The sequence below is a fragment of the Chenopodium album genome, chromosome 7 (assembly GCF_948465745.1).
Source record: "Chenopodium album chromosome 7, dcCheAlbu1.1, whole genome shotgun sequence".
NCBI classification, from domain to species: domain Eukaryota; kingdom Viridiplantae; phylum Streptophyta; class Magnoliopsida; order Caryophyllales; family Amaranthaceae; genus Chenopodium; species Chenopodium album.
The window spans coordinates 66,429,352-66,447,481 of record NC_137840.1 but is presented as its reverse complement, the minus strand read 5'-3'; the positions used below and the strand labels follow the sequence as shown (position 1 = coordinate 66,447,481).

The following is an 18,130-nucleotide window of genomic DNA, read 5'->3' as shown; positions in this document are numbered from 1 at the left end:
TGCATATAATTTATAATAAGTGAACAAAATATTAGAGACGAAATTGAAAATTTTGTCTCCAAATTTGGGACAAAATAAAAAATCCGTCTCTAAATTAGAGACGAAATTGAAATCCGTCTCTATTTGATGTCATTTTAGCAACAAATAATTTTAAACATTACAGCAAAAAGTGGCTTACATATAAATTAACAAGAATATGTAACACAACTCGTTTCCAATGGCAACAAACAAAATAATGCGTTATCAATTAGCAACAATAATTTAGAACAATTCAAAAATTCATTGTATTTGTTTGTTTCTAAATCAATACAAATAAAATATTTGTAGTCATAGTTTGTTACTATTTGGCAACAAGAGAAAAATATGATGCCGTCTAGTAACAACTAGTAAGACAATTTGTTTTAAAAAGCAACAAATCAAAAATATGTAGCCATTGTTTATTAAAAACTAAAGCATAAAATGTCGCTTTTAAATAGGCAATGAAAAAATTTAGATTCGTTGTTATTTAGCAACATTTTAAAAATCTGTTGCCAAACTTAGTTGCTAAAAAGCTTTTATTTTTGTAGTGTTTAATCTAATATTGAAGTATATGCATACATAAAGTAAACTACAAGCTTCTCAAAAAAAAAAAAAAAAAAAAAAAAAGTAAACTACAATAGTAAATATATATTAATTATCATTTGTACCAAACCTGGTTAACATAATATCGTGGTTGTCCAGTGAAGACCACATTCATATTTACTACTCTGTACCAATAAAGAACATAACAAAATGTTAGTGAATTATAAATCAGTAATTGGTAATGTCCAAAACAACCTAATGTCATATGTTGTTAATAATTACAATTTTAAAAACATGTAATGTCCTATCCTTTTTTGGGTTAAACATTTACACAAACAAGATTTTAAATTCGTTTTCCGCGTTTTTTTTGGATCAAACAAGGTTTCGACCAAAGAATGATGCGGTTTTTTTTTTTTTTCAGATAATCATGATAAACCCCGATTACCGTAAAACTTAAAAATTATGATTTCGATTACATAAAGTCATCGTTTTGGCAAACTTTGACTGATACTGTACAATCCAAACCTATTATTTAGGGATTTCAATCGCTGCCCAAAATCGCAACGATCCCAATTTTTTTGTAAATTAAAATTTCGGATTTTCTTTTTAGATCGAGCCATATTGTAAATCGCTTTCGATGCGCGAGTGAATGATAATGGACATAGATCATGTGTTCATGTTTAATCTCTCCATGGATGAAAAAAGTTGAAGAACATTGATGAACTATGAAGAACATGATGAACAATTTTTTGATTTTGAATTTTTTTTAATTTAATCATTTTTTTATTTGATCTTATTTTTTGATTTAATTAAAATCTGATTTTAATAAATAAATTTCGAAAATATAATAAAATGATTTTTCTAAATTTTGTAAAATATTTTGTAAAATAAAAAAATGAATTAAAAAAGGAAAATACCAAATTTAAGGTTTGACCAAGGTAAAAAAATAAATAAAAAATCAACCAATGATAATTAAGAATAGTGGTGATCCAAATAAAAGGGACCATAGTAGAATTTTCGTTTTTTCCAAGTCAAAAATTTAGTTAGTTCCCATTAGCTTACAAATGTATGATTAGATTGTTAAATTAAAAAAATATTTTTAAAAAATATCAAAGTTTAGGGAGTTTACCTATTAGTATAGTAGTTTAGGCAAAGTTTAGGGAGTTAACCTGCTATATCAGGTTACTACCTGAAAAATGACCTCCAGCCACCTGAGTAATGAGTAAATTGCAACTTTTAAGAGTTTAGTGAGTAAAGTGCAACATTTGGCTAAGTTTAGGGAGTAGTTGAATGCTTTACTCCCTGGAAAACGAGTCTTTTGGGTCGGGTTTGGGTCAGCAAATATTCGGGTCGGGTCTGGGTCGGGTCGGGTCAATTTAGGTTTCGGGTCATCATTTCGGGTTAAGTTTAGGTCGGGTCAGTTCAATTTGAGTCAATTCAGGTCAAATCAATTTTTAAGACTAATTTTCCAGTCACTTTCGAGGCGGATCAATTTCGGGTCGAGTCAATTTGGGTCGGGTAAATTCAGGTTGGGTTTGTTCGGGTCAGGTCAAGTTTAGGTCGGGTCACCCAAAAAAATTCACTTTAAAAAATAGTTGAAAAAATAAAGTAAATTCGTTAAGAAAATGAAACGGTCATGACTACCTAATACCTATTACTTAGGAAAGAAAGAAAGCCAAAAATAAGTAATTCAGTATTTAACCCTATTCACTTTAAAATTTGGGTCACTTTGAGTCGGGTAATTTCAGGTCAGGTCGATTCGGGTTTCAATCGGCTCGGGTTAGTTAGGATTTCGGGTCACTTATGGTCGGGCCAAGTTCAGATCTCAAGTCAATTTTGGGTTGGGTCATTTCGGGCATCGGGTCAACTCCATTTCGAATTGGGTTGGCTCGAATTCGAGTCATTTCCGGGTCAATGGTTTCAGGTCAACTTTCAAGTCACGGATCTGGTCAGGATTTTCAGGTCTAATGTCACATAAAACTCCTTGACTTCCTTTAAAAAATTCATCAAAGTACGCCTTTCATCAGTCCTTGATGCCGTCATCTTGTACCAAAACAATTTGGTTCTTATCTTTGACACAATTGAACGTGCCAAACTGCCAATATCCTTTCTCGCCTTGTCTTCTTTTTGCCATCTTATAAGTTATCTTTTCTCTGCCCTTAGAGTTAAGCTTTTCATGATAAACCTCTTTATAAAATTATAAGTCTTTTCTTTCCCTTGACGAACAACTTTCTTGCCTTACTCTTATCCTCCTTATACACTACAAAGGTTTTGTTGTTCCTAGATTTTCCAAAGCTTGATAGCATTCCCTTTTTGCTTATTTACTACTTATCGCCTCTTCATTATTCCACCACAAAGATTATTATGACATATATTAGAAATAAATCAAAGTTCTTAAAAAAAAAAAGGAATAATTCTAGAGGTAATTCTCTTATCATTTGATAAATAATATCAAAAATCAAAATAAAAATAAGTAGTTGAAATATTATTTCATTTTCGTAACTATTTGAAAGGCTTTATAATTACGACCTTGGAATCTTTGTCTATATTCTTTGATCAGGTTAATCAAACAACTCTTCAAGAGAGTGAGGGTTAGTTCAAGTGGTTAGAGCTTCCCTTCCGGTTACAAAAGATCTTGGGATCGATTCTCACCCCGCTCTCGTGGCTCTCTAAAAAAAAAAAAAAAAAAAAAAAAAAACTCTTCAAACTTCTATTTGTTTATTTGTTATAATTCTCATTTTTTTTTATGACAATCCAACCAAACAATCCAAAAAAATGAAATGATTCTAAATAAAAATCTCATCCCCACCCCACGGCCCCACCTCCCACTATATTTTTGTTCCAGATAGGCTGAAAATGAAACTTATCTTGGAACTAGTAGATCATGCAATAATACACTACAAATCCATCTAAAATCTAGTGTATATTAACTAACAATAAAAAAAAAGTGTTGATTTAAAAATTTTAACAACAGCTTTAATTGATTTTAATATACTATGTATATCATTGAAGCTACTACTCCTTAGTATATGTCATGGCTATAGTCCTATAGATTTACTTAATTTTAAAGGGCAAAAGCTAATGAGCGCCCCCGGGCGTTAGATAAGAAAATTAAAAGTGGAAATTTTAGAGTAAAATTAACATTAATTACACCGAACGATGCGTGATTTTGTCATACATTCCTAATTTAAGTATTTAATTTACTCTAGAATATTGTTAAAAATTTAGAAATTCATGACAAAAACACACTAATTACACCGATTTACGCGTGTTTTTGTCATGAATTCCTAACTTTATACATTTTCAAGAGTAAATTTAATACTTAAGTATAGCCCTAAGGGCTATGTATAACATTACCCTTATCTTAATTAGATGCTCCCATGATTCTAATTACGTAATAAGTAGAATTTGTCATTATTATCTACTTTTTAATAAACAGACCTGAGTCGCACTCATCATAAGTGTCTACTTTTCTACCTACTTTGCATGTATTTGATTGTTTCTTATCTGTCAATAACATATAATAACAGTGTGAGCCAACAACTGCATTTTACTCCGTACTAGTGTACTACATACTTTAGTCTTATGAGGTCTTCGTTTACTTTTATGGTCGTTGTTTTAAAGTTAAGGACTTTTTTCGGATGAAGTTACGTTAATGGGACCATAGTATAGAGTGCTGGTAAAAGAACTGACTAAGCATTGTTTTTAGGAAAATTTGTCAATTACTACCGCGTAATATATTTATGTCATTTTGAAAATTATTACCACCAATTAAAAAACTTCTGAATTATTACCGTAAAAATTTTAAAAATTTTGATTTTACTACAAGCTAGCACTTTAAACCATTTATGGCATCATATTTAACCTTTAACCCTTGATTAACCATTTACAAGACCTTAAAATAAATAAATAAATAAATAAATTACCCCTAACCCATGGTTACCCCAACTTAACTCAACCCAAATTTCTCTCCTACTTCATAAATTTGACCCTTTGACCTTGAAACTCCATTAAAAAACAACCTACAAAAATGATTGACCTTGTGCTCTAATATGCAACGAATCTTTGACAAAGCTAAATTGACCAGGTTTTTGAGCAATGAAGGAAACAGGATGGACCATTGATTAAAAATACCAAATCAAATCACATATTATGCTAATTAGGGGGCGTTTGGTTCACATAATTAAGGTATAAGGTATGGGTTTAGAATGGTTTAAACTCATACCTTATGTTTGTTTTATGATTTTAAGAGTTTCAAACCCATACCTCAAACCCTCAAGGTATGGGGTTTAGAAACCTTTGGTGGGGGGGGGGGGGGGGGGAGGTAGGTTTGGCTCATTCCCATACTTTTAGGTATCAAATTAAATAAGAGAAAAAAATTGCATTAAGCATACCAAACATATGGTATTAAGAATCAAATTCCAAACCCATACCACTATGGTTTCATTCCTGATTCCAACCCCATACCAGTTTGCGAACTAAACGCCCCCTTAGAGGTATTGTCATAATGTAACATTTAATTAAAATTATCAAACAAAATCACAAATTATGCTTAATTGATAGCTCAATTTAAAGAAAAATACAAAAGCCCTATGTTAATCAACCAAAATCGTAATCCATCCATAAACCCTTAATGAAAAATCCCTAATATTTGAAAACCCTAGAATTTGAAAACATTAAAAAAAAAATTACTTTAAGAGAATCAAACTAATTATATGTTTATTTGGAGCAATTGGAGGGGACATGAAGAATTAGTGTGGATTCGGAGTAAGAAGCTTGGAGGGTTTTTAGCAATGGTGAAGGAGGAAGATCGATAAGAGAGAAAGAAAGAAAATGGGAGTTTGGTTAAGTTAATTAGATAAGGTAACCATGGATTAGGGGTGATTTTTATTTTTTTTTTGTTTGTTTAAATGGTGAACAAAGGGTTAAACGTGGATTAAGGGGAAAATGACGTCATAAATGGTTTAAAGTGGAGTCTGGTAGTAATAAAATCAAATTTTCTAAATTTTGTACGATAGTAATTCACAAGTTTTTTTACTTTGTTGTAATAATTTTCAAAATGACATTAATACGCGGTAGTAATTTTCAAGAAGTTGTTCATATGATCATATCCATGTGCTGCATATATCTTTATAAATGTAGACTGGACTCAAGTGCATATTGCATAGACCCTACTCCTTCTATTTTTATATACTTGCTCCATTTCTCCTTGTACAGAGTTTTAGGAGAAATTGGAAAAAGTAATAAAATATAGAGATAGTGGGGTTGGAGAAGAATAAAAAATTGTGTAAAACAAAAGTTGTTGAGAGAATTGAAGGAGAGAGAATATGAAATTAATAAAATATGATTTATGTTGGGTCCACTAGGTGAGAGAAATGAATTAAATATTATAAGAGTTTTCTAAATAAGGAAATGAAACAAGTATTTAAAAACGGTCGAAAAAGAGAAGTGAAATTGAACAAGTATTTAAAAACGAAGAGAGTATTTGTTTTCAAAACAAATACGAGGGCAGTAGGCTAATTTTACGTCAATAAAGGTAATTAGAACTATAATATTATTTTTTGCGTACCATGCATGTAGTTGTTATACTTCCTCTGTTCTTTTTTACTTGACTTGTTTCTTTTATCATGTTTGTCGATGCACAAGTTTAACCATCAATAACTTTAATACTCTATAAGTAAAAAAATATAAAATTTATATATTGTGATAGTACTTATTTAAACGATTCTAACAAGATCCTACATGAATATGTTTTTCTTTACCTATAATTCACAAAAGACGGTCAAAGGTGGGTTGGTGAATAGTGTAAAAGTCAAAGCGGGTCAAGTAAAAAAAAACGGAGGAAGTAACTTATAAGGTTATACACTTATACCACTTAAGTATATAAACCATGGGGAATAGATGTATTGAAAACCAAACGTGAAGTGAAGACTTGAATAATCAAACAAAAAACCGACATAAAAGCCTCGCAGCTAGAAATTTGACTGGAATCAAGGTAATCAAATAATCAATGGTTTAAGGGCCTACAAAGTGAAAATAGTATAGTGCACCCGGGTGTATTATGTGTATGTCCGGAAAAAATATTAGGCATATTTTAAAGAATATAGGTGAAAATAAAAACATACTAGTGTTTGAAAAAGAATATATTTGTATTTGATAAAAGAACATGTTTGTGTTTGACAAAGAACATGACAAAACAAAGAATATAAAGTCTTTACAAAAAGGACATATTTTTTTTCATGGTTACTCTATGTTTGACAAAAGAACATGTTTATAATTGATAAAGAACATGACGTTATAAAAAAACATAAAGCCTCAGATGTGATCATTGGGCGGGCCGAGCCGAGTTCGAGTCGGGTTGAGATAAAAAAAATTAGCCCATTTTTTAGGCCATGCCAAGACTCGGGCCAGAATTTTGTGCCCAAACTCACCCAATATGGCCGGGTCGTGCAAGCTTTATGGGCCATTTTCGAGCCGAGTCAAAAAATTCGACTAAAAAGGCATAAAAACACATTCCCAAACCTGTCCAAAAAAAAAAAATTGGGCCAAAAAAATCTGCCCAAAATCGGGTCGAGACAGGTCTACGAGCCGGGCTAAGCATGATCGGGTCTATAAAGTCTTTACAAAAGAATATGATAATACATTAAAGAACATGTTCTTTTTCACGGTTACACAAATGGTTGAATTTAACATTTTTTTTTATATACATATATTAAAGAACATATTTTATAATGTAAAGAACATATATTTCAAACTCAAAAAATAATAATCAAACTCAAAAAAAATATTATTTTCGCGTTCTTCATAAATGTGTATAATTTTTTTTCTCACCCATGTTCTTTTAAATATACGTAATGTTCTTTCCGGGTACACCATGCACATGGTGCACCATACGCATTAGCTCATAAGTATTCTCTATGGTCAAGGGTTCAATTTCTTTGTCCAACATTTTCTTCTTGTTTCTTTAATTCACAAATTCAATTAGAAGTAATACGTTCTAAATTACCTTAGTAATTTACATAATTTTTTTGATAATTGCATAAATTACAATCCCAAATTATTTGTTGTAGTAGGGATTTCGGCAAAGGTATTTGATTTTATTATATATCTTAATATATATTAAATTATCCCGAGTTTGAAACTTTGAACCTATAAGATAAAATTCTTAGATCTGCCATTGTCCAAATTGGAATGAGAAATAGTTTATATATTAGGATTATGAGGAAGAACATCAATAGGTTCTTCTTTAGGCAGATTCTCATAGCAAAAGAGGGATGAGTTGTCTGACTTAGAGGAACTCATTTTGGTGATGAATTTAGCGAAGATTTGGAAATTTCGAAAACGAAAAGAGAAGTAGAATGGGAGGGTATGAGAAATGAGCGAACTGAAGAAGAATTAGGGTTCCAAATGAGGGACAAAGGTGGAGATTCAATTTTAAAGGAAGATGAGATAGAGGAGTAGCCATGGATGTAATGTAGGTAGGTGGAGAGATGACAATGAATGCAGTAGTTGAGAAGATGACAATGTGATGAATAAATAAATACAGAGGGGAAAGTTAGGGTTTGATGATTTTTTACGAGAAGGATTAATCGTTGATGCAAAATTAGTAGAGTAGTTAATTTTAGGTTTGAGTAAATCTACCCTTTAATAAAAAAAAAAAAAAAAAAAAAGAGGGCAAAATGACAATTTTGCCTTAAAAAACTTATTAAAAAAAGAAAATAAAAAACTTGTTGCAAGAAATGTGAACTACCCCAAAATAACAAATATTGCAAGAAATAAGAAACGGAAGGAGTATTTTATTTAATTTTTTTTTTCGAAAGTTATTTACAAATTTGTTTTAATTCTACGAGTATTTTTGAAAACACGTATTCACTGACTCTCTCTTTCATACTTTTTGTACTTTGACAATGTTCTGGCTATGTTCATGCTAATAATTATATAGTTCTTATTTGTATTTTTTTTACGGCAGTTAAGAAAGTTGATGAACTACATTAATAAAAGTGAAAAGTACAATATAAACAAAAGTTAGAGAGAGAAAGTGGAAAAAGGCACAAAACATGTGCAAGATTCAAGGGTAAATTAAGAAATATAATGAATAAAGTTAAAAAGATGAGGGTATAATAGACTTGATATATTATCCAAAAATAAAAACAGAAATAGAAATAACATTTTGAATTTCTAAATTACGAAAACATACGAAAAACAATGATAAAATTAACGCGGATATGGAAGTAAAGGCTACACATACAATCGTTGTATATAGTCCCTACATACAACCTTAATTTGTCATGTTTTTATTGGCTAGAATTATGGGTCCAAATTCCATTTGAATTCAATTTATATTTGACTTCTAGTTTTCTTCCTTTTTTTGGTGATGTGTCAAATTTCTAATGGTGTTGTATGTAGGGAATACATACAATAATCGTACGTGTATGGATATGGATTTGCTTCAATTTAAAAGGTCAATTAAGGTGTCTGTCGAGTTGTCGACTTCTATCTTAATAGACAAACCGGCTTTTTTTTCTAATTAGATTCTCCCATGTTCCTATAATCCTATTGGCGTTGTTATCCACTTTCTGCCTATTATTTTCTTACTGTTTCTTATCTGTCAACAACATTTAATAACAAAGTGAGCCAACGACTGTATTTTACTCCGTACTACTTTAATTAGTCTTATGGGGTCGTCATGGTCGTCTTCGTTTCATGGTCGTCTTCTTTAATTAAATTAAAATAAGGAGTTTTATTTTTTTTGATTTTTTTTTATGCATTATGGAGTTGTATAACTCCTTTCGTTTTTAAATACTTGTTTCACTTTTTATTTTCGATTATTTTTAAATATTTGTTCCATTTCCTAATTTTGGAACATTTTTATAATATTTAACTCATTTCTCTCAACAATTCATTTCCTTCAACTAATGGAACCAACATAAATCATATTTTATTAATTTTATATTCTTTCTCCTTACATTCTCTCAACTACTTTTATTCTTTTACCTATCCCACTACCTTCGTATTTTATTAGTTTTTTCAATTTTTTCTAAAATTTCGTTCATGAAAAAATGGAGTAAGTATTTAAAAACAGAGGAAGAATACCACTAAAGTATACAAGTATAAACCAAGGGGAATATTTTCATTGAATACCAAATGAGGATATAAGCCTTTGAATAGTCAACATAACCTTTATAAAGCCATCTCTAATGGTGAGAGTGAGACTCAAGTAAGTATTTTTAAGAGAGAGAAAGAATATTTTTTACAATGTATACCAATAAGTTGGTATCAAACTTAGCAACTCTAAAAGAAAGTTGCTAAGTTTAGATACTCAACTTTGAGTCTCATTTGACAAAAAATGTGGGCCCTTGTCAATATTCTAATATATTTAGTAATTTATTTAAGCTTTACCGTTTACCTTTTTATTTTTGTTTTTTAATCTTACAATATTTGATATTAAAAAATAAATGGATTTGGTGGAGCATAAATTGAAAGTGACATTTGTATACCTTAGAGAGTCTCACCGTTAAGAAATTAGATCTCACAAGAGTTGCTAAATTGAGAAATGGATATGGTATCACCATTGGAGGTTAAAAAAACTCATTTTGTATTTCAATACTCAAACTAAAGTCTCACCATTGGAGATGGTCTAAGAGCCTTATAGCCGAAAACTTGACCGGAATCAAGGTAAGATCGATATGGTGAAATTTGTTTTTATATTCCCTCTGTCCCTTCAGTTTGTCACTTTTAAAGAAAAATTATGGGAATTAAGGTGAGAATGTGAAGTAATGAAATTACATGAGAAAGTAAAATTTCCAATAAAAAAGATAATTAAAGTACATGGGAAAGATAAGTCGATAGATTCAAGAGTATAAAACATTAAATTAGTCAAAAGTTGACACAATTTTTATGGCAAATGTTAGGGTAAAACAGAGAGAGGACTTAATAAGAACAAAAAAAATGAGAATATAAGGGTCTTCTTATGTATCTTAATAATTATGAAAATGTGAAATATGACAAACATTTAGGGGCACCCAAATGGCAAAAGTGACAATACGATGGGGGTGAAGGGAATATTTTTTCATAGTTATTTTGCTTCTTCTGAGTTTCTTGTGGTCCTGCTATGTTAGTCGGTCGTCAGTGGCGGATGTATGTACAAGCAAGTGGGGTCAGGTGACCTACTTGAACAACAAAAAAAAAAAAATTATTTTCCTATAAAATAAATTATTTTTGTTATAAAATTGAGTTTTTACCCATAGAATTACCAACTTGACCCATTAAAATTTATGAAATGTATTTTAACCTTGTTAAATAATTTTATTAGATCCGCAGTTGTCGGATGTCAGAGTTATATTATACGAAGTACTCCATATTACTATAGGCTTAAGCAATATAAATAGCATTTTCCAATACAAAACTTTTTCAACTTGTATCTCTTTAATTAGCTATTTGTATTTCACTTGCATTTGTTATTGCTTGTAATAATCAAGAGCTTAAGACCAATAAAAAAAAAAAAAAAAAAAAAAAAAAAAGGTGATCTGAAATAAGAAAATGGAGGGGAAAGGAAAAGAAAAATGTCCGGCAATAGGAATCGATCTCGGAACTACATACTCTTGTGTGGGAATATGGAAGCATGGTCGTGTTGAGATCATAACTAATGATCAGGGGAATAGAACGACACCGTCTTGTGTTGCCTTCACTAAAAACCAAGTCCTTGTTGGGGAGGCTGCTGCTAACCAGGCTATACAAGATCCTACCAACACCATTTTTGGTAAGCACTTTCTTAGTCTAATCTATAAGTTTCTTTCTAGTTAATTATTATTATTATTATTATTATTATTATTATTATTATTATTATTATAAAAAAACAAAACGTACAGAGTCAAACAATTTACAAGAAATTGGTAGGGAGCCGAGATACAATCTGGGCCCCCACCCCTCTAGCTATAGCGAACCCGATCCTGCTGAAGATGTGAGCAGCTGCACGAGCACCAATATCCTGAGTCTTAGCGAACGCCTGAACCCGCTTCAGCAACGCAATAGCATCCTTCTCTAATTCCCCCAACGAAGAAAAGGAGAAAGGAAGAAAACCATAGCCAATAGCCCTGCAACGCGCCCCATACTTGTCCCGCTATAAGTTTAAGCACTTTCTTAGTCTAATCTATAAGTTTCTTTCTAGTTAATTATTATTATTATTATTATTATTATTATTATTATTATTATTATTATTATTATTATTATTATTATTATTATTATTATTATTATTATTATTATTATCATCTCAAAAACAAAAGTCATACAACCTACAATTATTATTATTGTAATACGTACTAGGTTAATAATTTTGCAATACAAGATTAAGAATTTAAACAAAAATCAAAATAATTACTTGTATATACTAAATGATTTTGTAATGGGTATTACAAAACCCGCCCCAATTTGGGGGTTGGGGGGAAGGGTTTCATGGTTGGGGTTTTAAAAATTTCAAGGGAGGATAGGAGGTGGATGGGCCAGTGAAGGGTGGGAAGTTAAGGTGGCCGATTCACGATCGTGACGGGGGAGTAGGTGGCCGATTTCAAGGAGGGGAGTTATGAAAGTGGTTGGAATCATTTAGTGTTAGAGGACCAGCTCAACAGGAATATGCTTTATACTTTATCATTTAGAAATGATTAAAAATTGGGATTATTTAAAGAAAATCGATTAAAATTGATTAAAAGGTTAGAAATGATTAAAGGAAAATGTTATACATAGCCCTTAGGGCTACATATAAGCATTAAATTTACACTTGAAAATCATAAAAAGTTAAGAAATCATCGAAATATAAACACTAATAGAACTGATTTACGCGTGTTTTTGTCATGAATTTCTATTTATACAATTTCCAAGAGTATATTTAATGCTTATATATAGCTTTTAGGGCTACATATAATATTACCCATGATTAAAAGAAGTAAGTTATGAAAGTGGTTGGGATTATTTAAAAATGATTAAAAGTTAGAATTATTAAAAAAAAAAAAAAAATTAAAATTGATCGAAAGTTTACAAATAATTAAAAGGAAGTTATGAAAGTGGTTGGGATTATTTAGTTTTAAATAAAAGTTGGGATTAAAAAAAAAAAAAAAACCGATCAAAATTGATTAAAAGTTTAGAAATAATTAAATGAAGGAAATTACGAAAGTGGTTGGGATTATTTAAAAATGATCAAAATGATTAAAAGTTGGGATTATTAAAACCAAAATTTTCTTTTAAATATGCAAAACCAAATGAAAGTGTTTGTATAAGTGTTGTAATAAACATGCATGGAAACTGAAAAGTGTAAAATTTAGAGGTAATAAAAATCGGGCTGGACTGGGGCCTTAACACAATTTCTCGTGCTCAAACCCGTAAAAAGTACCGGGCTTGTCGGGCTAAAACGGGCTTTTTCAGGCCGGGTTCGAGCTTTTTAACTAAAAATGCGTTTTTATGCTTGCCCAAACCCGCCCTATTTTCAAGCCGGATCGGGCTGGGCTAGCAGACCGGGCCAATGTTGATCACCTCTAGTAAAATTATAAGTATATTTAGAAAGAATCATATAGAGTAGTATAAACTAGGGGTGAGCAAAAATTCAGGGTACCCTGATATGGAACCGGAACTTGTTCGGAACCGCATGTCCCAAACCTGTTGATCAGGTTCCGGTTCCGGGTAATAAAATTAGGAACCTGTTGCAACAGGTTCCGGTTCCGGGTAATAAAATTTTGGATCTAGAACCTGTAGGGTACCTTGTTAGTACAGGTTCCCTATAGGGTACATGAAACCGGAACCTATATGGTATTAAAAATTCTAGACAATTAGTGTTGGTTTGTTATATTTGAAGTACTATACTAAAGTTGTAAGCTTTTATTGTGATCATCTATTTAAAAAAAAATAAATTTGTCACAATTTATCAAGTAACTATTAAACTTACTTTGACAGACAGGGTACCCTGGTTAGGAACCGGAACCTGCAGGTTCCGGTTCCGGTTCCGGTTCTCAATTCTTAGGAACCTGTTGCAACAGGTTCAGGTTCAGGTTCCGGTTCCGGTTCCTATTTTTAGGAACCTGTTGCAACAGGTTCCGGTTCCGGATTCTAATATTTTTACAGGGTACCCTGCTACGCTCACCCCTAGTATAAACTCATGTAAAAGGGAGGAGAAGATTGAGATTGAGATTCTATGGAAAATGTATTCTAATCATTAATGATCATGTGAGGTTTTGCGGCTATTTTCGTCTAGATCTTTAGATGGCTATGATGGTATCATAGAGATTACGGGTTCGAATATCATCCACCCCTCCTTTAAAGTGGAATTAATTTGCGCTAGGTATGGGTGAGGACTGTATTGCATCCACATTTCAAGTCCAAATGACCTTTCATGTGAGGGGGAGTGTTAGAGTATAAAACATATTCCTTGATCGTTGAGGCCCATGAATATGTTTTATAATCTATTAGTGAGAATTGAAAAAGGTAAAAAGAAACGAGATGTAAAGGTAAGAGAGTGTGTATGAAATAAAAATATAAATAAACACGACATTTTTAAGGGAAAAAAAATACCTGTACATGTTACTCCTTCCGTTTTTAAATACTTGGTCTACTTTATTTTTTCGGCCATTTTTAAACATTTACTCAATTCCTTATTTGGAAAACTTTTATAATATTTAATTCAAGTCTCTTACCCAGTGAACCCAACATAGATCATATTTTATAATTTCATATCCTCTCTCCTCCAATTCTCTCAACTCCTTTTGTTTTTAATGATTTTTTATTCTTCCACCAATCCCACTACCTCCATATTTTATTATTTTTTCCAATTTCTCCTAAAACTCCGCCCTTGGAGTAATGAAATACTTCCTCCGTTCTTTTATTATTGCACCATAAGGGTTTGACACAAATTTTTTGGTGTGGAAAAAAGGATGAGAGAAAAAGGTAGAAATACCAAGTTGCCCATGTGATTGTATGCACAAAATAAAAGTAAGGGTTGAAAAGCAAGGGTGTATTAGGTATTTATAGTGTGAACACATAAATTTCCTTTCCTAAAATGGATATGGTACAATAAATGTGAAACTTTCTTAAAAGGAAAGTGGTGCAATATTAAAAAAACGGAAGAAGTATTAAAAAATGAAAAGAGTAAAAAGGGAATACTACGAATATATACTAAGTAGAGTACCAGTATTAAATAAGAAAAACAAATGAATAGTTGGAAGATAAATGGATTTCTATTTATTTGATGTCATGATGTGTTATTATGGTCATACAAGTTTATACTCCTATAATAATGTGAAATGCTTATATATTATTATTATTCCTTTGATCATTATTTACCACCTTCTTTTGATTTCTTATTTAATTATCTACTTGTATTGTCCGGCTATTCATGTTAAATGATCACAGATGCAAAGAGGTTAATTGGGAGGAGATTTGATGACAAATCCATAGAAAGTGACAAAAATTTCTGGCCATTTAAGGTTATTGAATCTCCCGTACACAACAACAAACCTATGATCGCGGTCACTTACAGGAATCAACAGAAGCAATTCTCCGCGGAACAGATATCCTCAATGATCCTCTCTAAGATGAAAGAAACTGCAGAAGCCTACCTTGGCTCAGAAGTGAAAAAAGCTGTTGTCACAGTCCCTGCCTACTTCAATGATTCCCAACGTCAGGCAACTAAAGATGCTGGCACCATTGCAGGGCTTGATGTCATTCGCATTATCAATGAACCAACAGCTGCAGCAATTGCCTATGGTCTTGACAATCAGATGGTCACAGGTACAAATAAGGTTGCGAAGAATGTATTGGTTTTTGATCTTGGTGGAGGTACTTGTGATGTATCTTTGGTTAAAATTGGCAAACGCTCATTTGAAGTGAAAGCAGTAAGTGGTGACCCCCACCTCGGTGGTGAGGATTTTAACAATCGGATGGTTCAGTATTTTGTGGCCGAAATTAAGGTGAAGAACAACAAGGACATAAGTAATACCCCTAGAGCTGTTAAGAGGTTGAGAAATGCTTGTGAGGTAGCAAAAAGGACTCTCTCAGCAGCAATTGAGACTGATATTTATTTAGAATGTCTTTTTGACCGTATTGATTTCTCTGAAAAAATCACTCGTGCCAGATTCGAATATTTAAACCAGGATTTGTTTAAGAAATGTATCGATCTTGTTAACGAGTGTTTAAAGGATGCCAACATGAAAAAGGATGATGTTGATGACGTAGTCCTTGTTGGCGGATCATCTAGAATCGTCAAGATTCAAGAATTGTTAAAAGACTTCTTTAATGGGAAAGATCTTTGCAAAAGTATCAACCCAGATGAAGCAATTGCATATGGTGCTGCAATTCAAGCCGCAAAGTTGAGTGATACAGGTAACATTAAGGATTTCGCGCTTGTAGATGTTATTCCTTTGTCGCTTGGAATCCAGCTTTATACTGAGGAAATGAGGGTTGTTATCCCAAAAAATACTACCATCCCTGTGAAGAAGTTTAATGATAAACTCGTAACAGCTGAAGACAACCAAGAATCTGTGACATTTTCAATATACGAAGGTGAGAAAGAAATTGCTAAGGAAAACAATTTCTTAGGCAAATTTGAACTGTGTGGGATTCCTCCAGCGCCTAAAGGTGAACATAAGCTCAAAGTTAGTTTTGAAATCGATAGTAACGGGATTTTGACAGTGACAGCGTATCATGAAGCCAGTGACAAAAAAAACCAAATCATCATCACGGATGTAAGGAGTAGGCTATCAAGTGCTGAGATTGAGCAAATGATCAAGGAAGCTGAGAAGTGCAAGGCAGAGGATATGGAGTACAAAAAAGCTATGAAATCCAAGCTTGCATTGCAAGAATATGCTGAGCAAAACCAAGAAACTCTTAGAAAATTCAACAAGAACAAAAAGAAGTTGGTGAAAGCTAAAACTGCCATTGACAACACCATACAATGGCTAGACAGCCTAGATCTGAATTCAACTCTCTGTAATGCTCGCGAATTTGAGGTCAGGCTGAAAGTGTTGAAGCACACTGTGGATCCTTTTACTGCTATGCTGTAATGAAGTCTTGATGGAGTATTGATGCCAAGGATGTTTAAGATATTAGATCGTTGTACCACCAAATTAAATAAGCCAGTGTACCTTAAATTTCAATCTGTTTTTTTTTTTTTTTTAGTTTCAGATGTGTGTGTTTTATTTCTTGATTGATTAGCTGTATGTTTCATGATGCACTAGTTCAATTTGCGTGTATTTTATATCTTTTGTTTAGCGTTTCACAAATTCTTCAATAATCAGTTACTCCCTCCGTCCCCAATTGTTTGCCCCAAACCATAAATCCACTTTATTAAGGCTTTGTGCAAAAAATAGTGCGCATGGGTTGACACAAATATCAACGAGGAGAGAGATAGAGAGAGTGCAAGTAGGAAAACATGCCAAAAATGGTATGGGGCAATTTTTTGGGGACACCCTAAAAAGGAAAGTGGAGCAAACAATTAGGGACAGAGGGAGTAACATATAAGACAAGTAGACAACTACTAATTAAGTAATGAGGTTGTCATATAGATTATCAAGTGGTGTTACCTAATAATCATTTTTTTTTAAAAAGGTAAGAATAAAGGTGGTAAGCCAATAAAGAGAAAGACCCTACTAAACCAGAACATCTCACACGTCAACCCAACTCGAATTAGCAGACTAGCCAATTTAGGAGGGGGAGGGGGGGGGGGGTAATCCTCACACCAAATTGCCTTTAGTGGAGCTTGATCCCACAACATATTGATTTTGAGGTGACAAACCTTACTACTAGGCCAATTCCAGCTTTACTTGGTCGTATAATAATCATCATATATTCATATTGGTTTGAGAACTTTACATGTATTTTTATACTATTCCAATTGGATTTCATAAGACAAAAATCAAAGTGGGAATAGGAAAAATGATTGAATAGGGGTTCGTTTGGCATTGTTGTGGTTTTCTGTTTTTTGGTTTTTTCTTGTATAAAAATATATGATATATGTCACATAATGAATAAAAAATTATTTAAAATTATTAAAATTTAAAATCATAATAATTTTGAAAACTGACAACAAAAAAGGGGAAACACCTTTTTCTTGTTTCCTGTTTTTAGTTTTTAGTTTTAAAAAAAACAGGAAACTAAAAACCAAAAATTATACCAAACAAGCCCTAGAGTATCAAATTTTGCATTATGAACTATAACAAATTTAATTAGGTGACAAATATAACAAAAACTTTTTGCGTACACCGTTTTATAAGTATATTGTTATACATCGAACTATATTAAGGTAATTTTACTTCATTTGAGGTAACAATAAACTATTTTTGGGTAATTTTAATCGAATATAATTTTAATATATATTGATAGTGGAATAAGCTTTATGAAACTAATAAAATTACTTTTAGTTGTTGAATTTAGAGATAATTTTTATTTAATTTAGGGGTAAATTTGGTTCAGACAACTTAATAGTGGTTAAATACAGATGTTGAAAAGTGTTAGCACGGCCGATAGTTTGGAGAATTTTTTGCACCCGGGATACAAAGGCTTTTTGGAAGCCTTCGATAATAACTCAAACACT

General features: G+C 31.9%; 1 protein-coding gene across 1 annotated transcript; it reads left to right on the top strand.

Moving 5' to 3' along the window:
• The first annotated feature begins 10,809 nt into the window (after nucleotides 1-10,809).
• LOC145639221 (heat shock cognate 70 kDa protein-like) lies at nucleotides 10,810-16,767 on the top strand. Its single transcript, XM_081690398.1, has 2 exons — nucleotides 10,810-11,320; nucleotides 14,953-16,767. The coding sequence occupies exons 1-2, from the start codon at nucleotides 11,101-11,103 to the stop codon at nucleotides 16,599-16,601; spliced, it is 1,869 nt and encodes a 622-aa protein (XP_081546524.1). The 5' UTR covers nucleotides 10,810-11,100; the 3' UTR covers nucleotides 16,602-16,767.
• Nucleotides 16,768-18,130: the final 1,363 nt, after the last annotated feature.